Below are 24,130 nucleotides of genomic sequence, written 5' to 3' on the forward strand. Positions count from 1 at the left end.
GACATACATCTTCACGTTTTATTCTAAACATTTGACATATGTAGTGAGTCTTAGCATGCACTGCAGAGACCGCAGTGCAATAGTAAAAGAACGAAAGTCTACAGTTGACCCAAAAGTTTTGATTATAATTATTACAGTATAGGATCATTTGAAATCAATTCAGAAAGAGCATACAACATTGAACCATCAAAACTTTTTAAACAAATTTAAAAAAGACTATGAAGATATACACAACCTCAGCTGACTTGCAAAAAGATGTACCGTTACACAATTCACATTCAAATTAATTACAGTGCAACTGCCAACCTACTTTTTTCAAATTATTTCTCTGTAATATGCAATACACCTACATTCCTATTCAACAAAACTTCATATTTATAATACGCTTCATAAATTACCTGCCCATTATTTGTTTGGGTGCGTTTTATACACATTTTGCAAAGACGGTTTGTAATTTTAAAGTCAAATATTTGTATCCATATATCCACATGGAAACCAATTTGTTTTTTACATTAAAATTATACAAGTCAGCAATGTGCAAACATTTCTCATGACTTCAAAAGTACAGATTTTTATGAGCATCAGAGGGTTTAACCGAGTCCATTTTCATGACACTTAAAATGATTAAAATCACTGCCAGTACAGCCTAAAGCCGTAACTGTCAAGTCTTGTTAGAAAGCCAATTACTGTAACTTATGAACTTGTTCACATTTTTTTTTTCAGTCTTCAATTAGATGTACCTGTAGCAATGAGGGATTAATTCTTGCAAAACTATGAAATCTGCATGAATTTGGGTTATGGTTTTGACAATGCATCCTTGTCAAACTGCAAATTCATGAGTTTTCTATCATAAGATGTTTGGTGGCTTGTTGACACACCAGCTTTTTTGTGGGTACTCGGGGAGCATAGTCTTCGGTTTCATCTTTATTGACCAAGGCCGAGGTTGATAAAGATGAAAACCGAAGGCGATATGCTCCCCGAGGACCAACCAAAAACCTGGTCTGACAACAAGCCACAAAACATCGTTTTTGTTATAATTTTGGATCAGCAAAAGGGTGCACAATAATACACTGGATCCGTATTCTGAACGTAAGTTTTAGAATTCAATTCAGGGCCCTAAATTAGTGCGTGAGAAGTTGGAGATAACATGTCATACTTGTCTGCCACGTCAAACATAACTGTCTTGTTCTTCGCTTTTCTTCCAGTCTGAAAATGTTCAGAGCTGCCATCATATTTGGGAGTGCAGTAAGTTTTTGGCATATTCCTTTTCTTGTAAGTGTTTTATAACTTTTTGTTGTGCATTTTGCAGTGCAGAGATAAGTTGCAAATTGACCATGAGTCGCTGCGGTAATTATCAACATTGATTGGGTCTTTGAGAGTAAATGTTTACAATCAATGTCCTCGGAAACACGAATCCAAAGCTTCGATGGTTCCACACATCAAATAATCAGCCTCATTGGCTTTTACTTTGACAATCCACGTTTCACCTGAAAGCTAAAACACATTCACCACCTTGAGGGGTTACATGGATTCGGAATGAAACTTGAAAATGATGACAAATTGTATTATTTACAACCTTTTCCTGCAGCACATGTGTTGGACAACAAAAGAAATTGATCATGACATATATAGCACATACAAATCTAACCTTCTTCTTCTTCTTCTGCGTTCGTGGGCTGAAACTCCCACGTACACTCGTGGTTTTTTTTGCACGAGTGGAATTTTACGTGTATGACCGTTTTTTACCCCGCCATTTAGGCAGCCATACGCCGTTTTTGGAGGAAGCATGCTGGGTATTTTCGTGTTTCTATAACCCACCGAACTCTGACATGGATTACAGGATCTTTTTTGTGCGCACTTTGTCTTGTGCTTGCGTGTACACACGGGGGTGTTCGGACACCGAGGAGAGTCGGCACACAAAGTTGACTCTGAGAAATAAATCTCTCTCCGAACGTGGGGACGAACTCACGCTGACAGCGGCCAACTGGATACAAATCCAGCGCGCTACCGACTGAGCTACATCCCCGCCCAAAATCTAACCTAAAAATATACGTTTCCAAAATGTTAAAACAAATGCTTAAGATTTTTTTTTAAATGTACATATTTTCATGATGCTAAAAAAATGTACACATTTGAAGAAAATTCGGCACAGCTCACAAAATTCAGCACCCATAACCTTTAGCTGTGATACTCTATGTACACAAATGCAGGGGTGTCTTTTGGGTTGGCCCTTCGCCGATTTGTGTTTACTTTGGCCGAAAATGTTATGTCCTTTTCAGCCAAATGTCTGAAGATTATTCGTCTGAATCAGGCCATTTGGCCATGATTTTGTTGCTTTGATTGCTGAATCTTGCTGCCAATGTACTTAGTCAGCTGACTGCCGTTTCTTTTCTTCACGAATGCCAAAAACGAGACACTGTTTTGAATGGAAGCCATTTATGAAAATGATAGCTGCCAGAATGGTTTCCCACTCTCTCAGCGTTTGCATCTGCCGGTTCGTGATAGTTTCTCAGTCAGTCAGTGCTTTTGATTTGGATTTGGGGGTGGGGGGCATTTTATGACATCTTTATGAAAAATGAAACAATGCAGTGATGGTGTGACCAACAGCTGAGCATGATTTAGTTTTACTGGTGTTATTTTTCAAACACATGTTTCCTAGTCATGGTACACCTCTCCGACTCCAGAACACTCACATTTTGGACACACATCAGTGACAGTCTGTTTTCGTTTTACTGGTGTTCTGCCATTATTATTTTTGTTCTAGTCAACTTTGATAGAATCTGTCATGTTTTTCAAGGATTGTCAAAATGTGCAGAAGAATGGAAGAGTTTTATTGTTTTACTATCAAGAAATTTACGTCAAAGGTTTGAACAAGTTTCAGAGAATTAATTTAGTGTAAATTTTAGTTATATTCGCAAAGTTAATTGTTTTAGTTGCAGTATGCAACATATGTTCTGCACGTCTTAAGACAATGATTGTATTGGTGTTCCCCTCGTGGGCTTCAATGTTACGGTGACCTTCGATGAGCCAAAATAATAGCTGAAAATGTTCCGAAATGTCCTAAAGCTCTCTGACAGTTTCGGCCAAATGTCCCAACATGAAAATCTCTAGCAACACCCCTGAAATGCTGAAATATGTATGACTTGCAAACTGACTGAAGGAACAAAAACTTCCACAACAACCAGGCAAACACATTATGATTAACACAAAACATCCAAAGCCCATGTCAGCATGAGTGTCAGCACAGCTGTCGCCCAGGCTTGAGCAATATTATCAAATGAAAAAAACCTGCAAAGAAGTTTGAAGAATGATCCACCGACAAAAATCTAAACTGTACATAGAGCTTGGCCAAACGTTATTGAGAATTACCATTATCCTTGTGGTAAGAAAATCAATTGCACATAAAAACTTGTGTATGTTAGAAAAAACGAATTGTTCCATTTGCACAAGCATGGAGTCACTCTGTCTCTGTTTCAGCAATGGACACAGCTTTTTCTGAGAGATCTGATGATTCACTGTGCCTCCGTTTCAGCAATGGACACGTTGGTCAGGTCGTGTAAAGCTCCTCGCTCCAATCCGCTAGACTTGCCATCTGTTAGGATTTACCAAAAGCTAGAAACATGCCATTGGTTATTGAAAAAAATATGCTACTTAAATGATCCTTGGTCATTGATTACAGACTTTTAAAACAAAACTATTCTCAGGTGTAAAGAAACACATCTATCTCTCTTAATGCACTTAAGGAAATCAGAAAGTACCCATCCATGTTCTTCAAATAAAATAAAATGCACAGAATGTGTACATTTGGCCAGAGGAAAGTTTCAAATGTTTAAGGTTTACTTCCTCAATAGTTATCTGCCCTTGCAAAAACCTTAAAGGCATATGTACTCGATGACTATACATGCTAATTGCTTTACCAACAGCTGGAGACATGCTAAATTAAGTTCCCTGCAAAATATTGTGGTCTAGGACCCCTTCAATGTTGAGATATGTTAATTTAGATTTGGTAACACATGTAACGTTGATGCAAGGGAGCTAACACCGCGGCTTTGTTGACATCCTCACTTTTTCAGAGGCTAGAACAAGCTGTAATGCATGTATTATGGTCCGCGCATGGTGACATATCGTCATTATATGGTCTTATGGTGCGTTTGACATCGATTATGGGCAAACTACACTTTGTAAACACGGGAGCGCGTAAATATGCCTTTAAGGGGAGGTGGGCCAGTGCACCACCTTTTTTTTAATTTTGAATGTTTTATTGTGTCTGAATGTTATTTTATGAAAGAAATGAACAAATGATGACAAAGAATAGTCACTTTTTGTATTTTCGGTTGCTGGTTTTTGTTTTACGTGACAAAAACAGTCAAAATACAGACAAAAGTGGAGTACAGGAGATACACGGATTTTCATCAGATGTGATTGTCACACTTCTAATTATTGTTTTATTTTATCCTTCTGGGTATGCTCTAGGGGATTACGAAGCAGATCTTGTTTATTATATTTATATTTGGAGTTAGGAACACTTCTTTGTTACAACTGTCAAACTTTAGGGTAACGCTTGCGAAATTATTTTTTGAAATAATCTGGATATGACTATAATAAAATTTCAGCAAAATCCCTTCGTAATCCCCCAGAATGTTGTATTCTGCACAAACTACAAAAGAAAATATTGCTGTAGCTAAATTACAGCCAGAGAAATCGCGTAACCCAAGACGTAACCGTAGGCAAAATGGCTGAACTGAGAAAAACGACATTGAAGATTGAACACCACAGAAACACTATTGAAACAGACACACAAGGACAAAACTGTGTTATGAATGAACAGCTTAGTTTATTTGAATTGCAAACTACTTAGCCTTTAGCACGCCAGCAGAGAATTTATGCGTCCATCCCTTCTTTCCCTCTGTCAACCAGCATGGGGATACTGCCCCAGCGCTAAACGTGCATCAATGACCCGATTCTCGTTTGAATTTGCATGCGAGAATAACGGTATTTTTAACGGTAACTTACTTGAGCCAGAACGAGACTTATTTCCTTCTGTTATCTCGTCGATTTGTTGGTTTCCTCGAAGTTTTCTGCTTTTGTTTTTACATCGATACAGTACTTTGGTGCTTCGACAAGCAAGATGGAGGATGATGAGTTTGAAACTTTCGTTTGATTGTTTTTTGACAACAAATCGTACGTGGAATCTGAACGATTTACTGAGGAAGCTCTTCGCAATGAACTGTGTATCGCGGTGAAGAAAATGACACAGTTCGTCAAGACAGTGACGGAATTTACGAAAGTGCAGATTGATACAAACAGTTGCTGATCCAGTTTCGTTCGGGAAATGGCAGGCCCAGCAAACATTACCGATAATCTGACTGATGTTGGATACTTTCTCCTGTTTTTGTTTTTTTTGCGTAGCAAATGCTCAACTTGCTTGTCGAGGAGATACTGCACAGAAACTGACTCAAATTCAGCGCAAAGCAAGCCAGTGCCGAGACGTAAAAAGTGTGCTGCATGGCGTGTTCGGAAATGGCGACCTGTGGATCTGCGTGGAGATCAAAGCTTTCCTCTGTGTCGGAAACACCGACAGAATCCAAACTTTGGCCTAGTACCAGCGGAACTACTTGTTGTTGCTAACCGAACTAATAAAGACATTGTCCTCTTTCTTATTTCGAGCCATTGTTATCGTATCAAAGGTTGTTTCTCAAGGAAAAATTCGCTTTCGGTTATCACCGATCGTTTGATGTGTAACCAGGATGATGTAAAACCGAGTGAACTTCGGGTGTTCCCGTCATGGCCGAGAGTCTCTTCGGTAGTTTCCGTATGCAAAATTCGTAAGCTGAGCATGCGCACTCGCAAAGTAAACTGGTTCCCGATTTCGGTTTATGAAACGAACCAATGGATGTCGAGTACCTTCCAAATAAGGATATTTCCGTTCGATTACGATTGCTGCCTTTGCAACGGACAAGTGGCTGAGTGAATGGAACATTCATCAAAACACTGATGTCATGTTATAGGTCAAGAGCTGCTGCGCAGTTTCGTATGTCGTGAATGCACTGTTTTGCTGAGGACAAAGCCGTAACTAGCCTTTGAAATGAGACAATTTTTGGCGGGGGAATATCGACTACAGAAGACAATCAATGCCACACATGTTCACATTTTGTCTTTATTGACAGATAAATAGGACACTTTTGACAAAAACACCGACACACATGGATGATAGGTATGTTATGGAAACATAATCTGCTAAAATACCCAAAACAGTGTTTTGAACGATTTGGTCAATTTTGCACTGGCCCACCTGCCCTTAAGTCATTGAATGAAAGAGACATAAGCAAACGCTGGTTTCACTTGTGCAGAAATAAATCAATGTTTATGTCGCTCGCATGCGCATCTGTCTGTCTGGTGTGGTGTGGTGTGGTGTGTGTGTGCACATTATCTATCTTTGTATCTAGGCATCTAGATCTGTGTCTAAGTTAGAGAGTGTGCTCATGTGAGTATGTGTCCCCTAAGTAATCACTTGACAGGAAATACTGAGGTAAATGGCTCACTTTTACGAGGACCTTTCGGCGATTTGTAGATGTGATTTAAATCTTCCTTGTGCAGGTAAGTTGTATGGGGATCTCCTCGACGCAGTTTCCTGCAACCCAAATCATACATCACTACACATCAGCTATCTATATTAAAACATATTTTGCAAAATGCTTCTTCAGTGCAGCAAGGGATTTTTCATTATGAAAGATCTTTATCAAACTACGGCCACACATTTGGAAAAAAAACAACAACTGGAAACTGATAATGTAACATTTGTTCTTTTTCTTTATTTGGTGTTTAACGTCGTTTTCAATTGTTTCTTGTTCACAAAAGCACTAATCAAAAAATTGCTCCAGGGGCTTGCAACGTAGTACAATATATGACCTTACTGGGAGAATGCAAGTTTCCAGTACAAAGGACTTAACATTTCTTACATACTGCTTGACTAAAATCTTTACAAACATTGACTATATTCTATACAAGAAACACTTGACAAGGGCAAAAGGAGAAACAGAATCCGTTAGTCGCCTCTTACGACATGCTGGGGAGCATCGGGTAAATTCTTCCCCCTAACCCGCGGGGGGCTGTAACATTTGTCTTGCACATAAAAGTCTGTGCATTGAGCTGACAGTGACACATCAACTATCCATTTAGTAGGTCTTCTTCTTCGTTGATCACAGAGACACCGTCTTTAACCTTAGCTGTGAAACGCTTGCTATAATGTTAAGCTTAATTAAATTATAACTGAACTGTTGGACAATACTTACGCAGTCAGAGAAGGTTCTTTGTAGCAGACTGATGAAGCTGCCCTGCGTACTCGTCTTCCGTCTTCTTGAGAACTGAAAGCACACACCATGATCATCAACAAAAGAGCACCATCTGCAACTAAGAACAGCTTAAATGCGTGCACAGCTTCAATGCGCACATAGCTTTTAATTTTACTGCAAAGACTTTAAACCGATTAGGAAAGTACTGACAGACCTATTGGCTAATTATCCCGGAGGTTGGGGGGATCAGAGCAAGGTGCAATTTAGGCACCTTGATCAGGACAGTAGGGCTCCTGAAGAAAAAGCAAGAGCACTTATCAAAACAAAACAAGAAGGGCAAAGCCCATACGACTCACATGCTTTACACATTTTTCCTACCAAAATACATGTGACCTTGACCCAAGGTCAAGGTCATCCAAGGTCATGCAACACAAAGCTGTTAATTCAAGACATAGGAAGTACAGTGGTGCTTATTGGCTCTTTCTACCATGAGATATGGTCACTTTTAGTGGTTCACTACCTTATTTTGGTCACATTTCATAAGGGTCAAAGTGACCTTGACCTTGATCATATGTGACCAAATGTGTCTCATGATGAAAGCATAACATGTGCCCCACATAATTTTTAAGTTTGAAACAGTTATCTTCCATAGTTCAGGGTCAAGGTCACTTCAAAATATGTATACAATCCAACTTTGAAGAGCTCCTGTGACCTTGACCTTGAAGCAAGGTAAACCAAACTGGTATCAAAAGATGGGGCTTACTTTGCCCTATATATCATATATAGGTGAGGTATTGAATCTCAAAAACTTCAGAGAAAATGGGAAAAATGTGAAAAATAGCTGTTTTTTAGGCAACATTTATGGCCCCTGCGACCTTGACCTTGAAGCAAGGTCAAGATGCTATGTATGTTTTTTTGGGGCCTTGTCATCATACACCATCTTGCCAAATTTGGTACTGATAGACTGAATAGTGTCCAAGAAATATCCAACGTTAAAGTTTTCCGGACGGACGGACGTCCGGACGGATGTCCGGACGGACGGACGGACGGACGGACGGACGGACGGACGACTCGGGTGAGTACATAGACTCACTTTTGCTTCGCATGTGAGTCAAAAAGCTTACTAATGCACCCACTTCACGAAGCTAGCATTTCTGATGTCTGAACAAATTGGGGTTGCTACTCACAAACAAGGAACATAAATTTTAATCACACTGAAGGCAGCATTGAGCAAAAATTAAAAGCTGGTACAACACTACACAGTTTGATTTGGAAAGAAGTGCATATGGGGCACATATGGTTCTTGATGCAGCTACACAGTCTGTGCACAAAAATAACTTTAAAAAACAAAAGTTGCCGTACTAAAGGACTGAACCAAAAACTAATGACCTAGGTTTCTGGGCAACATGTTCTATACAACAAACTACATCCCTGTCCCCAAGTGCCTGCTTAGAATGGCTTAACACTTGGTCAGCGTAACTAATGCCATACCCGTCTTCTGCTGTATCATCCAGAGAGAGGGGTGAGCCAGCTCCAGAGGAGATGGCAGGGGCGCCTGGTTTAGATGCAGGGGTTTTGGCGTGAGACCGTCTCTCCTCTGTAACCCTAGGACTGCCTGGCTGAGACTTTGGATTCTTGGACCTGGATGATGGCTTGCCTTTGTGAAGCTCCTTTCTGACGGGCAGAGACATGGCTGGGGATTTCTTGCACACAGAGGTTGCTGAAGATTGGGATGTTGGCAAGACCAGAGGGCGGGACTTCTTGCTGGGCTGAGTGTGGGTGTCAGAGGTAGACTTGGAATCCAGCTGCTTTAGCTTCCTTTTCACATCTTCAAACTTAAGCTGCATATGTTTCTGCAAAAACAAATGAATGAATGAATGAATACATACATAAAAACCTAACATGCATAAACAAATGGTACATTCAATTCATGTGTATGGTAGTTACAGAAGTCAACATATGAATACAAACAGGCCAGCATTTAGCAGTCTATAGCAAATAAATATGTTTATCCATCAAAACACACACAAACAATGCTCTTGCATTAAGGGCAGACCGGGTAGGCAAAATGAGTTATTTTTGGTCTCATACACCTTTTTGGGGTTGTTGCATTTTTCACACCTTTGAACATCCTGGAATGCATTCAATAATCTGCTTTTGTCATTTTAGACATGTATTCATGTTAATAAAACCATTTTCAAACCGATGTTTTGTTGTTTTTGTCTGTGTTTTATCAAAAAAATCGAAAAAAATTGACTACTTTGGATACTCCGTGCTGGTAAATGTGCGCACATGACATGACCCTTCGCTGTTCAAACTGTGTGGAAATTTCCGTTCTTCAAGATGACGTCATCACCGTTGGGGAATTTCCGTTGACATAGGCACAAAGAGAGAGAATCCGTTCCAACCGAAACCCCGGAATTAATATATGCAAATATATGTAGGTCAAAGGCATTTGGCGCAAGCGCAGTAGACAACTTATCAGTCCCCCGGTGTCAACAAATCCATGACTTTTTCACCGATTCAGCAGCATTTTTCAAAGTTTTGAGCTGCGGAGAACAACCCTAACATTGGAAATGTTCGGCATAGTGGCAAGAAATATCAGAGAAAGATGAACCAGCAGCAGCGAACAGTAGAAGGAAGTAACAACACTCCGAAATGAACCAACATGATCGAATTGAAGCAGACGACATTCTAAGATTCTTGACTCGACGAGGTGGGTTTTGATTCTTTCTCTTTTCGATCTTGTTTGTTTGACAACGTGATTTATTGCACATTGTTATGTTGTTGTTGTTGTAAGAATGTGTTAGGGTTTGCAGGTAAATGATAAACAGTTTGTGTCTGAAGTATTTTGCGGGTTTCTTGATCCAATTTACTGACCATGCCGCCGCCGCAACCCCCCTCCCTCGATCATCTCTGTGATATCGTCTTCACAACCCCTATTTTATTGTTCTTCGCTGGCCAGTCCTTGATAGCTTACTATGGTGTAACATGTTATCATTATTCTTTGTCTGTAGTCAAACTGAGAAGCAGCATCTGAGCGATGTACGACTGACACAGTTTCTGTTTCTGGTCATTGACCGTAGGAAAATAAGTACCCTACTAGAGAGCGTTCTCTAATTCTAAAGGATTGGTTTACACCAGCATGGCTGACCAACCTATCATTGACAGCAATATTGTTGTCAAATCTTTTCCATTAACTAAGGAATAAAAAAATAGATCCAATTTACTTCACCAAAGAAAAAAAAAGAGTTAAACTAAAGGACTGGGGATGCAACTCATGAATCAAAAGCATAAAGATCACCTGCAAACAGTGCTAGGTTTAGGAAATCTGAAAATGTATACACACACACAGAACACACACACACACTCACACACACACACACACACACACACACACACACACACACACACACAAAACAGACAACAGACAAGAAACAAGCAAATACATAGCAAGTGTGATGAAATGAATTAATTTTAAAAGAAAAATATGAAAAGAAAGGAAGAAAGAAAGAAAATAATTCAGCTACTGTAGTTTCAGTATTAGTTCCTGTGTGTATCATTGTATGTGATTGTGTGGTTACTCAAATCCCATTGTAAACTTGACATGTAAATTTTGTGATAGGGGCTGGTATGTATATATATGGGATAACCTTCTGTGAGGTTTAGTGTGTGACAGGGTGAGAATACTTTGATTTCTTTTGCTTTTTCGTGGCTGCTTTTATTATCAATTATTTATCATTATATATATTAAAACATACACTTTTTTTTCATTAAGTTGTGTGTGTTTGGGTATTAATAAGTAGTGCAAATCCACATGTAATGAGTATGAGTCACTGTTAAATTAATGAATGTCTTTTGTGTGTGTGTGTGTGTGTTCGTCAACCGACATATGTGGGTACGAGCCGCTGAGGTGGTTGTAAGAAAACCCGCCTGGTTCAGTGGTTGGGGGCTGATTGGGATTTCTGATTTACCGGCCTAGCCAAAAAGTTGAGGTACACCCCATGTAACATGGTCATTTGCAAAATAAGGTACAAGCACTTGTTGACGTTTATATTGAGTCTTAAAATTTGCAGCTTATTACAAACAAAAACCATGGACAGTTGTATCAAATATTAAATCAGTGTTTGTGTATTTATTAGGTTGGAGCAAGGGGAGAACCAGTCCTCCTGTGGTGGCAGCGAGGAGAAAGATTGACCTGATGGAAAAGTTTGCTAAACCGGAACTACCCTCTTCCACAGCAGAAACATCAGCTTTGCCATCTTCTGACCAACCATAAGAAGATACAGATACTTTGCCATCTTCTGACCCATCACAAGCAGATATGGATACTGGTACTGTGCAACGTCACTCCGCTGACATGTGTTGGGCTTTTGTCAACATTGATCAGCTCAATCTATTGCTGAAAGGTCTATATCCTGTACTGAATGCTTGTCTGATAGCAGTCTGATTATGAAAGAAGGTGATGCATCAGCCCAAGGATTTGCACAGGCCCTGCATCTGGAGTGCATATGAGTGTCCATTCAAGTCTGCAGTTGTTTACTCTTCTCCCGGTGTTTGCAACGCTTCGGGTGGTAAAGTTGCATTTAAAATAATCCGCGTATGACCATGTTGGTACATGGAAAGGGACATTCAGCTTTACAGAAATTTGCTGCAGTGTTAGGATTGAGCACAGAAATACTGTAATTAAAATGTTGCAACTTTTGAATGGCTTGATAGCTTTGTTCCATTTGTGTATATATATAATTATGTAATGCTGTTGATGATTTGTGAAGCATCATTTCTATGCAATGGAATAAGAAATCAGTGCATCCGTTGGGTTTTTATGAGTCTGACAGTTTGGTTCTGATCAATATTTTCATATCAGCACAAACACAGATAATTGACTTTTTTAATGTTTTCATATGATTTTTTTTTAAATTAAAAAAATCTGATAATTTGATTATCAAATCATTTCCCCTTCATAGTTAAAGTGTTATTCTGGTTAAAAAAAACCACCCCATTAATTCAAGCTCTACTGTGGTACTAGTTTACCCGGGTACTAGTGAGACTCTTTTACATGCTGTTTTCTCTACATGTAATTTGAGACAAAATGTGGTAATTAAAATGTTGTAACTTTTGAATGGCTAGATGGATTTGTTCCAATTTTGTATATGTTGTTTATGATTTGTGAAGCACCATTTCTGTGCATGGAATAAGAATACAGTGGATTCCTTGTGTTTTTATGAGTCCGACAGTTTCGTTTTGATTCATATCTGCACTAACATAGATGAGTTTTCAAATGATTTTTTAAAAAAAGTCCGGATAATTTGATCGTCAAATCATTTCCCCATCATAGTAAAGTGGTCATTCTGATAAAAACATATGAATTCAGGGTGCACTGTGCTACTTGTTTTTGTATGTACTGGTTCAAATCTTTAAAATGCTGTTTTCTCTGAATGTAATTTTCAGACAAAACGCTACAATTAAAATGTTGCAACTTTTGAAAGGCTTGATGGATTTGTTCAGTTTTTGTATATGTTGTTTATGAGTTGTACAGCATCAGTTCTGTGCATGGAATAAGAGTTCAGTGCATTGGTTGGGTTTTTATGAGTCTGACAGTTAGGATCTCATGTATTTTTCTTATCAGAACTGAACCGGTAACTGAAAATGCTAAATTAAAATAATATATTGCTTAGAAATGCTTTTCGATGCACAGAATTATTAAACACACACATATTGCTGCAAAGAAGAAAAATTGGATCAAAACATGCACTGGTTCACAAACTGCAACATTTTAAAAAAAGCACATTTTATAACGTTTTTTTCACATTTTGGTGAATAAAACCCCCAAAAATTGCTTTTCACTCAAAATTTAAAATGGTTTCCCTTAATTAGGTTATTCTGCTTGCAAAAATCAAACAAGCAGCAAGCTGTTTCCAAAATAAAATAAAAAAGTGCCCGCCTACCCTGTCTCCCCTTAATCCTTTACCTTTTCTTCAGATTTGGGCTCTGGAACTCTGCTGCCCTTCTTGCTCCTGGCTGTCTGGGTGGGTGTCTTGTGCACTTTGTCTCCTTCTCCTTGAACAACAGCAACAGGCAGGCTGGATCGTCTCTTCTTCTTCAAAGTGGGCGAATCAGCAGCCGTTCTGTTCTTCTCCTTTGCACTACTCTCTGGGGCAGCGCCTGATATTTTATCTGAACTTTGCACGGTGGGGCGAGATTCATTTGAGTCGGTCTGGCTTTTTCTAAGCATGTCAATGCACTTCTTTTTCCTGGGACTGCTCACATGCACGTGTTCACTGCTTTCTACTATCTCGCTCTCAGAGTTCACGGCAGGGGCTTTCCGTTTCTCTGCCCCTCCTTCCTGTTGCGCCTGCACATGGGTTTGTGGAGAAGACATTTTGGAGCAACCTTCTTCCCCAGTGTCTTTTGATGGATCTTTTTCATTCTTTTGCAGCACAGTACCCCTGCTTCTTGTGCGATGCCGCATTTTCTTCTCTGGGTTCTGCCCTTTGTTTTCAGATGACGTCGCTTCTGTTTCTTGACACAACACGCCCAGATCAGGGGATACATGGAAGGCATCAGTGATACGTTCAGGCTCACTGTAGAGCCTCCGGTTATGAGAACTTTTGCTCCTCTGCCTCCTGTCAGTCACCATCTTGAGTGGTTCTGTCGCACTGTCAGAATCTGAAAAGTCTGCCTTTATATCTTGATCAGGAATATGGCTGGAGGCTGTTGAGCTTTGTGTGGGTAATATCCTGTCAGCTGTACCTTCGCCCCTAGGCTCTTCACTGTGCATGCTGGGCGGACTGGTCTCCCTATTGCCTGAACTGTCATGTTTAGACCCACCATCCTCACCGTTTTTACGTTCATCCTCCCTACGCCTACTTCTGCTCCTCCCTCTCCGCTGTGCAGGTTTTTCCTCTTCAGCTACACTGCTTTCTCTGTTTTCTTCTTCACTATCAGGTTTTCTTACCCGACTTCTTCCTCTCTGCTGTGCAGGCTTTTCCTCTTCAGCTCCATTGCTTTGTTTGTTTTCTTCTTCACTGTCAGGTTTTCTTGCTCGACTTCTTCCTCTCTGCTGTGCAGGTTTTTCCTCTTCAGCTCCATTGTTTTGTTTGTTTTCTTCTTCACTGTCAGGTTTTCTTGCCCGACTTCTTCCCTTGTGCTGAACCTTTTGTGTTGTTTTTGATGGAACATACTCGTCGTCGTCTTCTTTACGGACTCTACTCCGGCTTCTGCCCCTGTCCATTTCCGTCTTCTCAGACAGGTCAGATGTGTTTTCTTCACATTCTTCAGCGGACACTTTCCGACTATTGCTCTTGCTCCTGGCGCTTCGTCTTGGCGCCTCTGAATTTTCATTCTCTGCAATCTGTTCATTTTCTGGCCTGGAGCGTCTGCCTCTACTTCTGCTCCTCTCACTGGAATTTCGGTTGCTGCCCACATCCTCCGCCACTACTTCATCCTCTCCTTTCGACCTTGGTCTGCTCCTTGATCGCCCTCTCCTTTTCTGATTGTCAGGGTCGGTGTTTTCATCAACTTCCTCTTCATTGGTCTTTGACCTGCTCTTACTTCTGCTCTGCCTGCCTGAGCCTCTGCCTTTAGAGGTGCTCCTCCCTCTTGAACGAGCTGTAGGTTCTGGACTGCTAGATACATCATCTTTCAGAGGCATTCTGTACACAGGTGCATCGCCCAGGAGTGTAGACTCAGGAACATCTGGCTTCTTTCCCTGTGTCGCTAAACTCAGCTTCTCACGGAAAGCGGCAAGTGATGGGACAATACCTGTTGCTGTTTCATTCAACGACAAGTCAAACACCGACTTGCTTTCAGTTGCCACATGCCTTGGGGTTTGCTCGTGGAAATCAAAGATCGACTCGGGCTCTGTCTGGGGAAGGTTCCTGATCATCTCCTCCACTTGCTTCTTGGACTTGGAACGAGCTTTAGACTGAAGTTTTGCCGGAATAGCCTTTCTGGATCCATCCTCTTCCTTCCTAGACACAGCAAAGACCATTTGACCCGGTTTGTTTACACGCAGTGCCACTGCCAGCTTCTTGTCATCTGCAAACTCAGTCTTGTCAAGGTTTTGGTCTTCAGCTTGTGGGTCATCCTCCTGGCACTTTGCTGCAGCAGTCCCACGTCCTGATTTGGTTCGGGTATGCTTCTTGCCTTCACGCTTGTCTGTGCCATCTTTTTTCTTGCTTCGGGCATTGGCTCTGCTTTCTTCCTTCTTTGTTGCTTGTTGTTCTTCTTGTTGGTTTTGTTCCTCACCTTCGTCTTGCTGCTCAGCCAGGGGATCTAGAATCTGAGTTTGAGGAAAGATCCCCGTAAACTCCATGTCAGAGTCAAAGAACATGGTTTGATCAGGTTTGTCTGACTCCGCTTCTGCTGCACTTTGAACCCTATTGGGGTCTGTACTTTTTTCTGCTTCTAGTTCCTGTGACTTCTGGGTACTACAAGGCATTTCCGCTGAACATTGTGATTTTGCAACACTGCTGGGCTCATTTGCAGCAATAAAGGCTGCTACTTTGCTGCTCTTTCTGTTGGCCTCTTTGATCTCGGCCACAAAGAGATCAACTGGGTTAGGCGCAGGCTTTGGTTTGTCGTCATTGGCAGCAGCCAAGCAACCCTCTGTCGACCCTGTCACTCTTTTATGCACCAGGTTGAGTGTGCAGGGGTTACTTATGAAGAAGCTTGTGTCTTTTGGGGCTGGCTTCACTAAGACAGGCTGCTTGCTTGCTGCAACTTTTGAACCCTTGGATTTGGTGGGTTCTGTTTTCTTGCCACCAGACTTTCTCCTGTCATTGTTGGATACAGCAGTGGTTTTCTTTGCATTGTCAGAGGGACTGGGAGCGTTTGCCTTGCTCTTGCCTTCTAAAGATGGCGGAGCTGTAGGGGCTTCAGTCGTTGTTTCCTTGCTTTCCTCTTGACGCTCCTTGGTAGCAGAAACCTTGGCTTTACTCTGCTTACTTTTGCTTTTCTTCACAGGTGATGGAGATTTGGGTGGCGTTGTTTTTCTCTTGCCTTCCTCTTGCAACTGTTCTCCACAAGACTTTTCTTCATCCGGAGTAACATTTTCTGGAACTGGTTTACCAGGTGAAAAGACTTCGGGCATTCCGGCATCTTTCAGTGGTGAACTAGAAACAAGATCAGGCATGGGGATGGAGGCGATATCCTCCACGCTGCCTGAACTGGACAATGTCGTCTTTGTGTCAATAACGAAGGTCCCTCGTCGAGGATGAGGAGGTGATTTTGGCACTGTGCTAACCACTTTAACCGACTCTGGCTTAGTCTTGGTTACAGACAGTTTTTTGTCCTCTGCATCCTTAACTTCAGTGAAAGTCCTCTCTCCTTCAGAGCTGAGACAGCTGGTAGCAGCACCATTGCGAACTCTCTGAGGGAGCTTGGTCAAGACGGCTGCTTTCTTGAATTCAGCTTTTGTCTTGACACCTGTCTCTTCTGGGACTGTGGAAGGAAAAAGAATACTTTCTCACTTTAAGTTAAAACATGCAAGCACATACACCTATCCCACACACACACATACAGGAAGCTCTGTTCAGAAGTTTTGTTGCATTTTTTCTCTTCCAGAATGAGTCGTCACAGCACTATCCTATATTAGTGTCCTGTATGTTAAACATTCATACAAACAGGCATCAACTACAATTTTGTAAGTTCCGAAACGTTGGAATTTCATCTTCTTAGGCTCTTAAAATAAAAAGAGACCTGCCAACCTTTGTAAAACCTTAAGTGTAGCAAATTACTTTTTTTTAAACGAATGTTCAGCGCAGCAAATAGTGTACGTTTTGGTGCAGCATTGTCTAAAATGTATTCGCACATCCACATTTAGGCTAATTCGAGCAAGTATATAATTATTTTTAAAGTTAATTTAGAAAAAACAACATTATAGCCAATAGAGTGTCTGCAGCGCCACTTTTCAGTGTGGACAATGTTTTATGGCACAAATTCTTACTGCTACACGGAGTGAGAATCAAAAATGAGTACCAGGACTCACAAGAAAGAGCAAACTTATTGCAACTTGCATGCTTGTCATTATTTCCTTGAGCATAGCATATTTAAGCTTGACGTAACAGCGCAGCAATTCGTCTTAAAACGTACCATGTTATGCTGAAAATGTAGCAGTTGGCAGCTCTGTATAAAGAAAGTCATGCAGTCTCAGACCATTTCAAACTTTGTCGTTAGTATCACAACAGTTGCAACAAGTAGGGCAAAGCCCATACGACTCACATGCTTGACCTTGACCTTTACATGACCTTGACCTTCGGGGTCAAGGTCAAATAACTAAACCTAGCAATGACATCATACACTAAGAACTGCTTTACACATTTTTCCTACCAAAATACATGTGACCTTGACCCAAGGTCATCCAAGGTCATGCAACACAAAGCTGTTAATTCAAGACATAGGAAGTACAATGGTGCTTATTGGCTCTTTCTACCATGAGATATGGTCACTTTTAGTGGTTCACTACCTTAATTTGGTCACATTTCATAAGGGTCAAAGTGACCTTGACCTTGATCATATGTGACCAAATGTGTCTCATGATGAAAGCATAACATGTGCCCCACATAATTTTTAAGTTTGAAACAGTTATCTTCCATAGTTCAGGGTCAAGGTCACTTCAAAATATGTATACAATCCAACTTTGAAGAGCTCCTGTGACCTTGACCTTGAAGCAAGGTAAACCAAACTGGTATCAAAAGATGGGGCTTACTTTGCCCTATATATCATATATAGGTGAGGTATTGAATCTCAAAAACTTCAGAGAAAATGGGAAAAATGTGAAAAATAGCTGTTTTTTAGACAACATTTATGGCCCCTGCGACCTTGACGCAAGGTCAAGATGCTATGTATGTTTTTTGGGGCCTTGTCATCATACACCATTTTGCCAAATTTAGTACTGATAGACTGAATAGTGTCCAAGAAATATCCAACGTTAAAGTTTTCCGGACGGACGGACGTCCGGACGACTCGGGTGAGTACATAGACTCACTTTTGCTTCGCATGTGAGTCAAAAATGGTTGACAAACGTGGTATGATAAATGAACTGATGACAGAAATAAACCACATTGCATGCTATTCACCTGTATCCATGTGCGTCTCAAGAGACAGGGTCCCGTCATCTGCATCCAACACTGACTGTTCCAGGATGATGGACATGTCTGGCACGGCAATGGTTTGAGCCATACACTCGCCATCTTCACTTGGCATCACTGTGCCCGACAGGTTGGCTTCACTCTCTGGCTCACTGCAATAGTTCACACCAAATATATCAATAAACAATAAAGACAAAAAAGTTTGAAAGGAAAAAGCAATCGATATCTATTCAACCATCATTGCTAAAGTGCAAAACAAAAAATATTTGCGAGAGGCAAACTGTAGAATGTGAAAAAATGAAAAAAAGGACAGAAAGAGCAGTGTTGTTCTAAGGCAATGGTCTGTTTTGATCAGACACATTTGTCTGACCCTTGATACATACGAGGTCTTCCGACAGAACAAGTTGTTTTTGGCGTGTGAGTGTTTTTTTTGTGGTTCTTTTTTTGCCGGCACATTTGGACCGATGCCTATTTTCAATCCAACTGACCTTTTGTCCATTGACTCTGGGAACAACACGGAAAGAGAGGGATTAGATAAAAGACAGACTCACAGCTGAAGAGCTGACTCATCAGGCAAGCCTTGTAACTCCTCATCCGTCATGGTGTCCATTCCCTCAGGGACCTTGAACTCTTCCAGTGACTGGGCTCGGGAGGACGAGGCTTGCGAGGTGCGAGGAGTGACGCGACAAATGTCCACAGCATCGCTGACACATGTACCCATGTCCAGCAAGTGACAGCTAATGCTGTTCAATAGCTGTTTTACGCTGCTCAGTCTCTCCTGAAATGTAGAGTTGTATGAATAAATGCCTGTCCTGAATATCAAAGTAGAGGAGTTATAAAACAGAAAGACTACATTTTAATGACCATGTTGCTAACCTGCGAGTGTCAGTCTGTCATACTTCCACTCCAGTAGAGAAATACTTGGTTTTTTTAAAAAACCATTTCCCAAACAAGCATACATTTTATGTTGTTCATCACCAACACAATTTTGACTCCCCATTTTGCATGAAAGATCTAACTACAATGTTAATAGATAGATGGATGCACCAACGTTAATGTCTGGTCTCAAACAAAAATGGTGTTCCTACCTCATAGCCAGCTTGTTGATGTCCACCACAAACTTGGATTTCCAGACGCCGAAGCTGAATGGACAACTGTTGATTTTCCACCTTCAGACGGCTGTTTTCATTCAGTGCAAAGCGCAGCTCTTGCTTCACACGCTGCAGTGACTGTGCCAATGCCTTGTTGTTGGCTTTCAGGGTCTGGCTTGCTCTGGATGTATTCACTGCACGCATACAATTACAACCAGGTTTTGGTTATACTCAGGCATGAAAACTGAAAAAAAAATAAATACTGAAAAGACAAAATTTGAAGGCGCGTAGCGCCAAGTTTTGCAGGCGCGTAGCGCCAAGTTTCGCAGGCGCGAAGCGCCAAGACTTCTAGGGGGGTCCGGGGGCATGCTCCCCCGAAATTTTTTTTTTCAAGGGTGCAATTTGGTGCAATCTGGGGCTATCTGAGCCTTAAAAATGGATTCAAACATGGCCCCAAAACTATTTTACTATGGAAAAATACAGAAATTAAAAAAAAATACGGTTTATTTTTTTCAAAAATACGGAAAATACGGAGAATTTCCATGCCTGTATACTTTTAAATTTGAATAAATGAATAATCCAAGCACTGAAGCCGTGATGTTATTGCTAAGTTTTCACAAAAAAGAAAGATCTACTGTAGACCAAGGGAATATGACAACAGAAATTCCAGCTGTGACTCATGTTTTATGCTGACAAACAGGTGCACAATAATGTATGGGGAAAAGAAACTTCTCAATTATAATACCAATAGCATAGGGCCACACACAAAAAATGTTGGTTTAGGGTACCGTAACGTGACCAAAAACAATAGGGTCAGTACGACAGTAGGTAGGCTTTATTTTCTTCTTTTTTTTTATAAATTTAGTTGACCTCATAATAATATGAAAACATCACAAACATCATTTTGTCTTAAGCTTTTGAATTGTATTGAACATTTATAATTGTTAGATCAAATAACCAAAGGGGAAGTAAGCGCTCTATATCAGTATATGCATACGACATGTGTAATGGAGTAAACAAGAGTTATACTGAACCTTTCTCCTGGCACCTGAGAGAATAACAAGCATTGAAATAGACAAGCGAGAGGATGAAAGTCGCTTGTTCATTTCAATGCTTGTTATTCTCTCAGGTGCCAGGAGAAAGGTTCAGTATAACTCTCGCTTACTCCATTACACATGTCGTATGTGAATATAGAGAGTTACTTCCCTTTGGTTATTTGATCTCTAAACAATGCTCTGCCTCGTTTCGTTTAAGATTCTTTATAATTGTTGTTAAAAAATTTAATAGTAAGGGTCAATGTTCGCAAAATGTGCACCAAAAGTTGTTATTTGTTCTTTTGAGACATGAAAAAAAAGAGCTAAGGTTCGCAGGAGAAAAAAAAGGGTTGGTCGAGTTACCCTAAACCAAGATTTTTGTGTGGGGCCTAGTTAATAAATAATGCATTATCAATTTATTTGCTTAAAAATAAATAATTAAATACAAGATTCTAGTTACCAGTGATTTTATTTTAATCTTAATATGCGGTCATGTAATTAGATATTCTTTTTGCAAGTTTTGAATTTTGTAAACATTTTGAAAAAGACCAGGTACTTGTTATGATCTAGTATTTACATAACAATTATAATGAACTCACAACTGCCATTGAGTGCTGCTTTCACTTTTTTGTAGTATGATACAGTGGATGAATTCAAGTTCATTTTCGGCTTCTTCGCCTTCTGCACAATTCGTTTCAATTTCCGTCTCTGACCCTTTACGGGAGCGTCACCGTCAGACTCCATATTTCTGTCACCTGCAACAAGATAGCCAAAGTCAGTGCTAAAGTATGCAATCAGACTTGGGTATTATACAAACATAATGAGATAAACTTGTATTGTATTGTAACAAGTCACCTGAGGTAAGAGACAAAGAGAAAGACAAGTTTAGTCTACTAATAGTAATACTAATAATCACAAATATTGAAATAAACACAAAAATAACAATACATTTTTTATAATTACTCAGCAAACATTTGCTCTTTCATCACATATGAATTAATGAAAATGTGATACCTACCCCATAACTTTACAAAGAGTAAGACAAAGGCAGCAGGGAAATAGCTAAGTCGATAACACTAACACTAGTAACAGCGCTGCCTTAAAAACCAGTTGTTGCTATAGGCATGGGTTCGATTCACATGTTCGACGAGGCAAGTATTTCTCAGAGTCATTTTTGTGAAAACTCTCCTCGGTGTCCGAACACCCCCGTGTGCATGCATGCATTTAATAACATTAAGAACCCAAATTCACAGCAAAAGTCTCAAGAGTTGGATTTGGAAACATCAATACATGCATCATTGCATGCAGGAAGGAAAAAAAAGTGGCTGGCGCTGTACCATATGGCAACTCACTTTCCCAAGAGAGAAAGCAACCCGAATATCTTAGGCCAAAAAAAAAATTGTCTGTTTAGGGTAACCCGACCGACCCTATCGATTTGGCGCCGACCCAAAAACTTTTTTTTGATTTCCAAAAAAAAAAGAAAAAAAAAGAGGTAAAAATGCTAAAAAGAGACATTTGGCGTTTCATTAGGAACGAAAGTGAGCGTCGCGCGCCATACTGGAAGTAACCAAGCATTAAGATTAGCCTCCCTTGTCATCACAGAAGTGAAAAAAATGGCTACGCATCGCGAAATCAGTGCGGCGAGTGCCAAAGCCGGCACCTGTTATGCAATTGTTTTTCAAAAGTGTGACCATCTTGAACAAACGAAATTAATAAGTAGATACCCAACATCAACAACACTTCACTACATCTACGAAGACATTCATTCCGACCTTCTTAAGGGTTACGAGGTTCAGTGTTTGGGATCGGAATCTCTTTCTGGTGAGAACGGCTTTGAACTGGACTGGGGCCTTTCGCTTGGCGAGTTAAAATCCTTCAATTCTTGTGCAACACAGAACACACCCATCACTCAGAGGCCATTTGGCAGAAAGAAGTGAACTAGCACAAACCCAATCTTTCATCCATTGCATCTCTAGAACTATGTCAACTGTTTGTGCGTTTTTTTGTTGTTATTTTTTTTTTTTTTTTTTTTTTGGGGGGGGGTGTGTTTTTGTGAGTGTGTGTGTGTGTTAAAGTTCATCAAAGTGTCACATGAAAATGATTTCACCACGACATTTTGAGATTGTTGACTAAAACTTTTAAAGTGTACTCGCCAGGCAGAAAGGATGCTAAATGATTTCACCCAAGTAAACATTTGAAGTCTGTGGACTTTTTGCAGGATGTAAAAAAGACACAGGTCTAGATACAAAACAAAGTAGAGGAAAATCCTGTTTCAGTTTGAGATTCTTGTTTAAACTGTGGTGTTCTTTCAAATTCAAACAATTAAAAAAATTTGTGCGGATGTATTTGTGAACTTATTTTGGTTTAAATATGTGAATTTGAACATGTTTCTGTTGAATGAAAATGTTTAATGATTTCATTCAAGTCAACATTTGAGGTCTGTGGACTTTTTCAGGGTATAAAAAGAAAACAAAAGAAGAAATAGACATTAAAGTCTAGATACAAAACAAAGGAGAGGAAAAACATGTTTCAGTTTGAGATTCTTGTTTCAACTGTGGTGTTCTTTTAAACAATTAAAGTTAGATGACAATTTTTTGTGTGGATGTATTTGTGAACTTATTTTGGTTTACAAGTGAATTTGAACATACACTGTAGAATCTCTCTTTCTCTCTCTCTCTTTCTCTCCCTTTCTCTCTGTTTTATTTATACGTTAGTTTTGAAACATGTATTCATCAAATATAAGAAGAGAATGTTCAGCCAACATAGCATTTACAACAAAAAACAAAAAAACAAAAACAAAAAAAGCCTACCTACCTACCGACCCTACTTTTTTTGGTCATGTTACTCTAAACAGACAATTTTTTTTTTTTTGGCCACATGTAGTAGCAAATTCAAAGCTTGGAATTTTGGATGATTCTTGGCATGTTGTCCTTTTCTAAAGTCTGTCCAGTAGGTGTTTTTTCCCACTTGTTTCGACACACTCACTGACTCAGACATTCAGTGATTCACTAAAAGTAAAATTCTTCTTTCCGGTAATGCCCACGATCTTGAGGATATTCTGGCATGAAAAGGGGGGTGTTTTAGAATCCGGCATGTGCGTGCCTGATCCACAGATTGATCCATTCTGAAGTCATCAATTAATTCTGATCATATCTGGTGGCAGACTTTGGAATTGGATGCGTTAGAATGATTGCAGTACAAATCGTTGGCAAGTTAAAAAAAAAAAAAACGACTTCGTCTACCCCAGTTGGCAGTACATGTCAGTGGTATTAAATAGAACTTCAAGACCATTTGAGAACTTTACAAAGCAATCCCCGCATACAGCCGTTGTTTTCGCTTGCGGCTTCGGAATCAAATTAGTTTCTTTTAAAAAACAAACAAGCAAACAAACCGTACCAAATGGTATGTGTTGCAAATGCGTGATTTTCCACCGGTACGCTATGAAGTTTCACTGCAGCCTTTGCATCTTTTCAAGTATTAAATCGCCATCTTGAAATAACCGCTGCGTGATGCATGACGGGAGTCTTATCGGACCCTTGGCTAAGGTGTGCAGTAATTCGCCAATATACATTTTGAAAACACAGAAAATACATTTATCAATAACTAAAAGCTTGTCACAA

The 24,130-nt window shown here is 40.1% G+C and overlaps 1 protein-coding gene and 1 long non-coding RNA gene across 2 annotated transcripts; one reads left to right on the forward strand and one right to left on the reverse strand.

The window, feature by feature from the left end:
* Nucleotides 1-4: 4 nt before the first annotated feature.
* LOC138981456 (nucleolar protein dao-5-like) lies at nucleotides 5-24,013 on the reverse strand. Its single transcript, XM_070354375.1, has 10 exons — nucleotides 23,907-24,013; nucleotides 21,110-21,265; nucleotides 19,474-19,670; nucleotides 18,937-19,163; nucleotides 18,374-18,537; nucleotides 13,264-16,736; nucleotides 8,784-9,145; nucleotides 7,293-7,364; nucleotides 6,543-6,631; nucleotides 5-3,592 (listed from the first exon to the last, which is right to left on the reverse strand). The coding sequence occupies exons 2-10, from the start codon at nucleotides 21,252-21,254 to the stop codon at nucleotides 3,513-3,515; spliced, it is 4,809 nt and encodes a 1,602-aa protein (XP_070210476.1). The 5' UTR covers nucleotides 21,255-21,265; nucleotides 23,907-24,013; the 3' UTR covers nucleotides 5-3,512.
* LOC138981457 (uncharacterized) lies at nucleotides 9,337-12,780 on the forward strand. The gene is made up of 2 exons (XR_011460638.1): nucleotides 9,337-10,008; nucleotides 11,435-12,780. It is a non-coding gene; the product is annotated as an uncharacterized lncRNA (long non-coding RNA).
* Nucleotides 24,014-24,130: the final 117 nt, after the last annotated feature.

This window comes from Littorina saxatilis, linkage group LG12, assembly GCF_037325665.1.
Source record: "Littorina saxatilis isolate snail1 linkage group LG12, US_GU_Lsax_2.0, whole genome shotgun sequence".
NCBI lineage: Eukaryota > Metazoa > Mollusca > Gastropoda > Littorinimorpha > Littorinidae > Littorina > Littorina saxatilis.

What these genes read in the sequence shown, in the direction of transcription:
- LOC138981456 (XM_070354375.1), bottom strand. Translation starts at nt 21,254, where the DNA reads ATGGAGTCTGACGGTGACGCTCCCGTAAAGGGTCAGAGACGGAAATTG. An exon ending in ATCAACAAGCTGGCTATGAG is followed by an intron (nt 19,164 to 19,473) that starts GTAGGAACACCA and finishes TCTACATTTCAG; the next exon opens with GAGAGACTGAGCAGCGTAAA. An exon ending in GATGATACAGCAGAAGACGG is followed by an intron (nt 7,365 to 8,783) that starts GTATGGCATTAG and finishes GTGTGCTTTCAG; the next exon opens with TTCTCAAGAAGACGGAAGAC.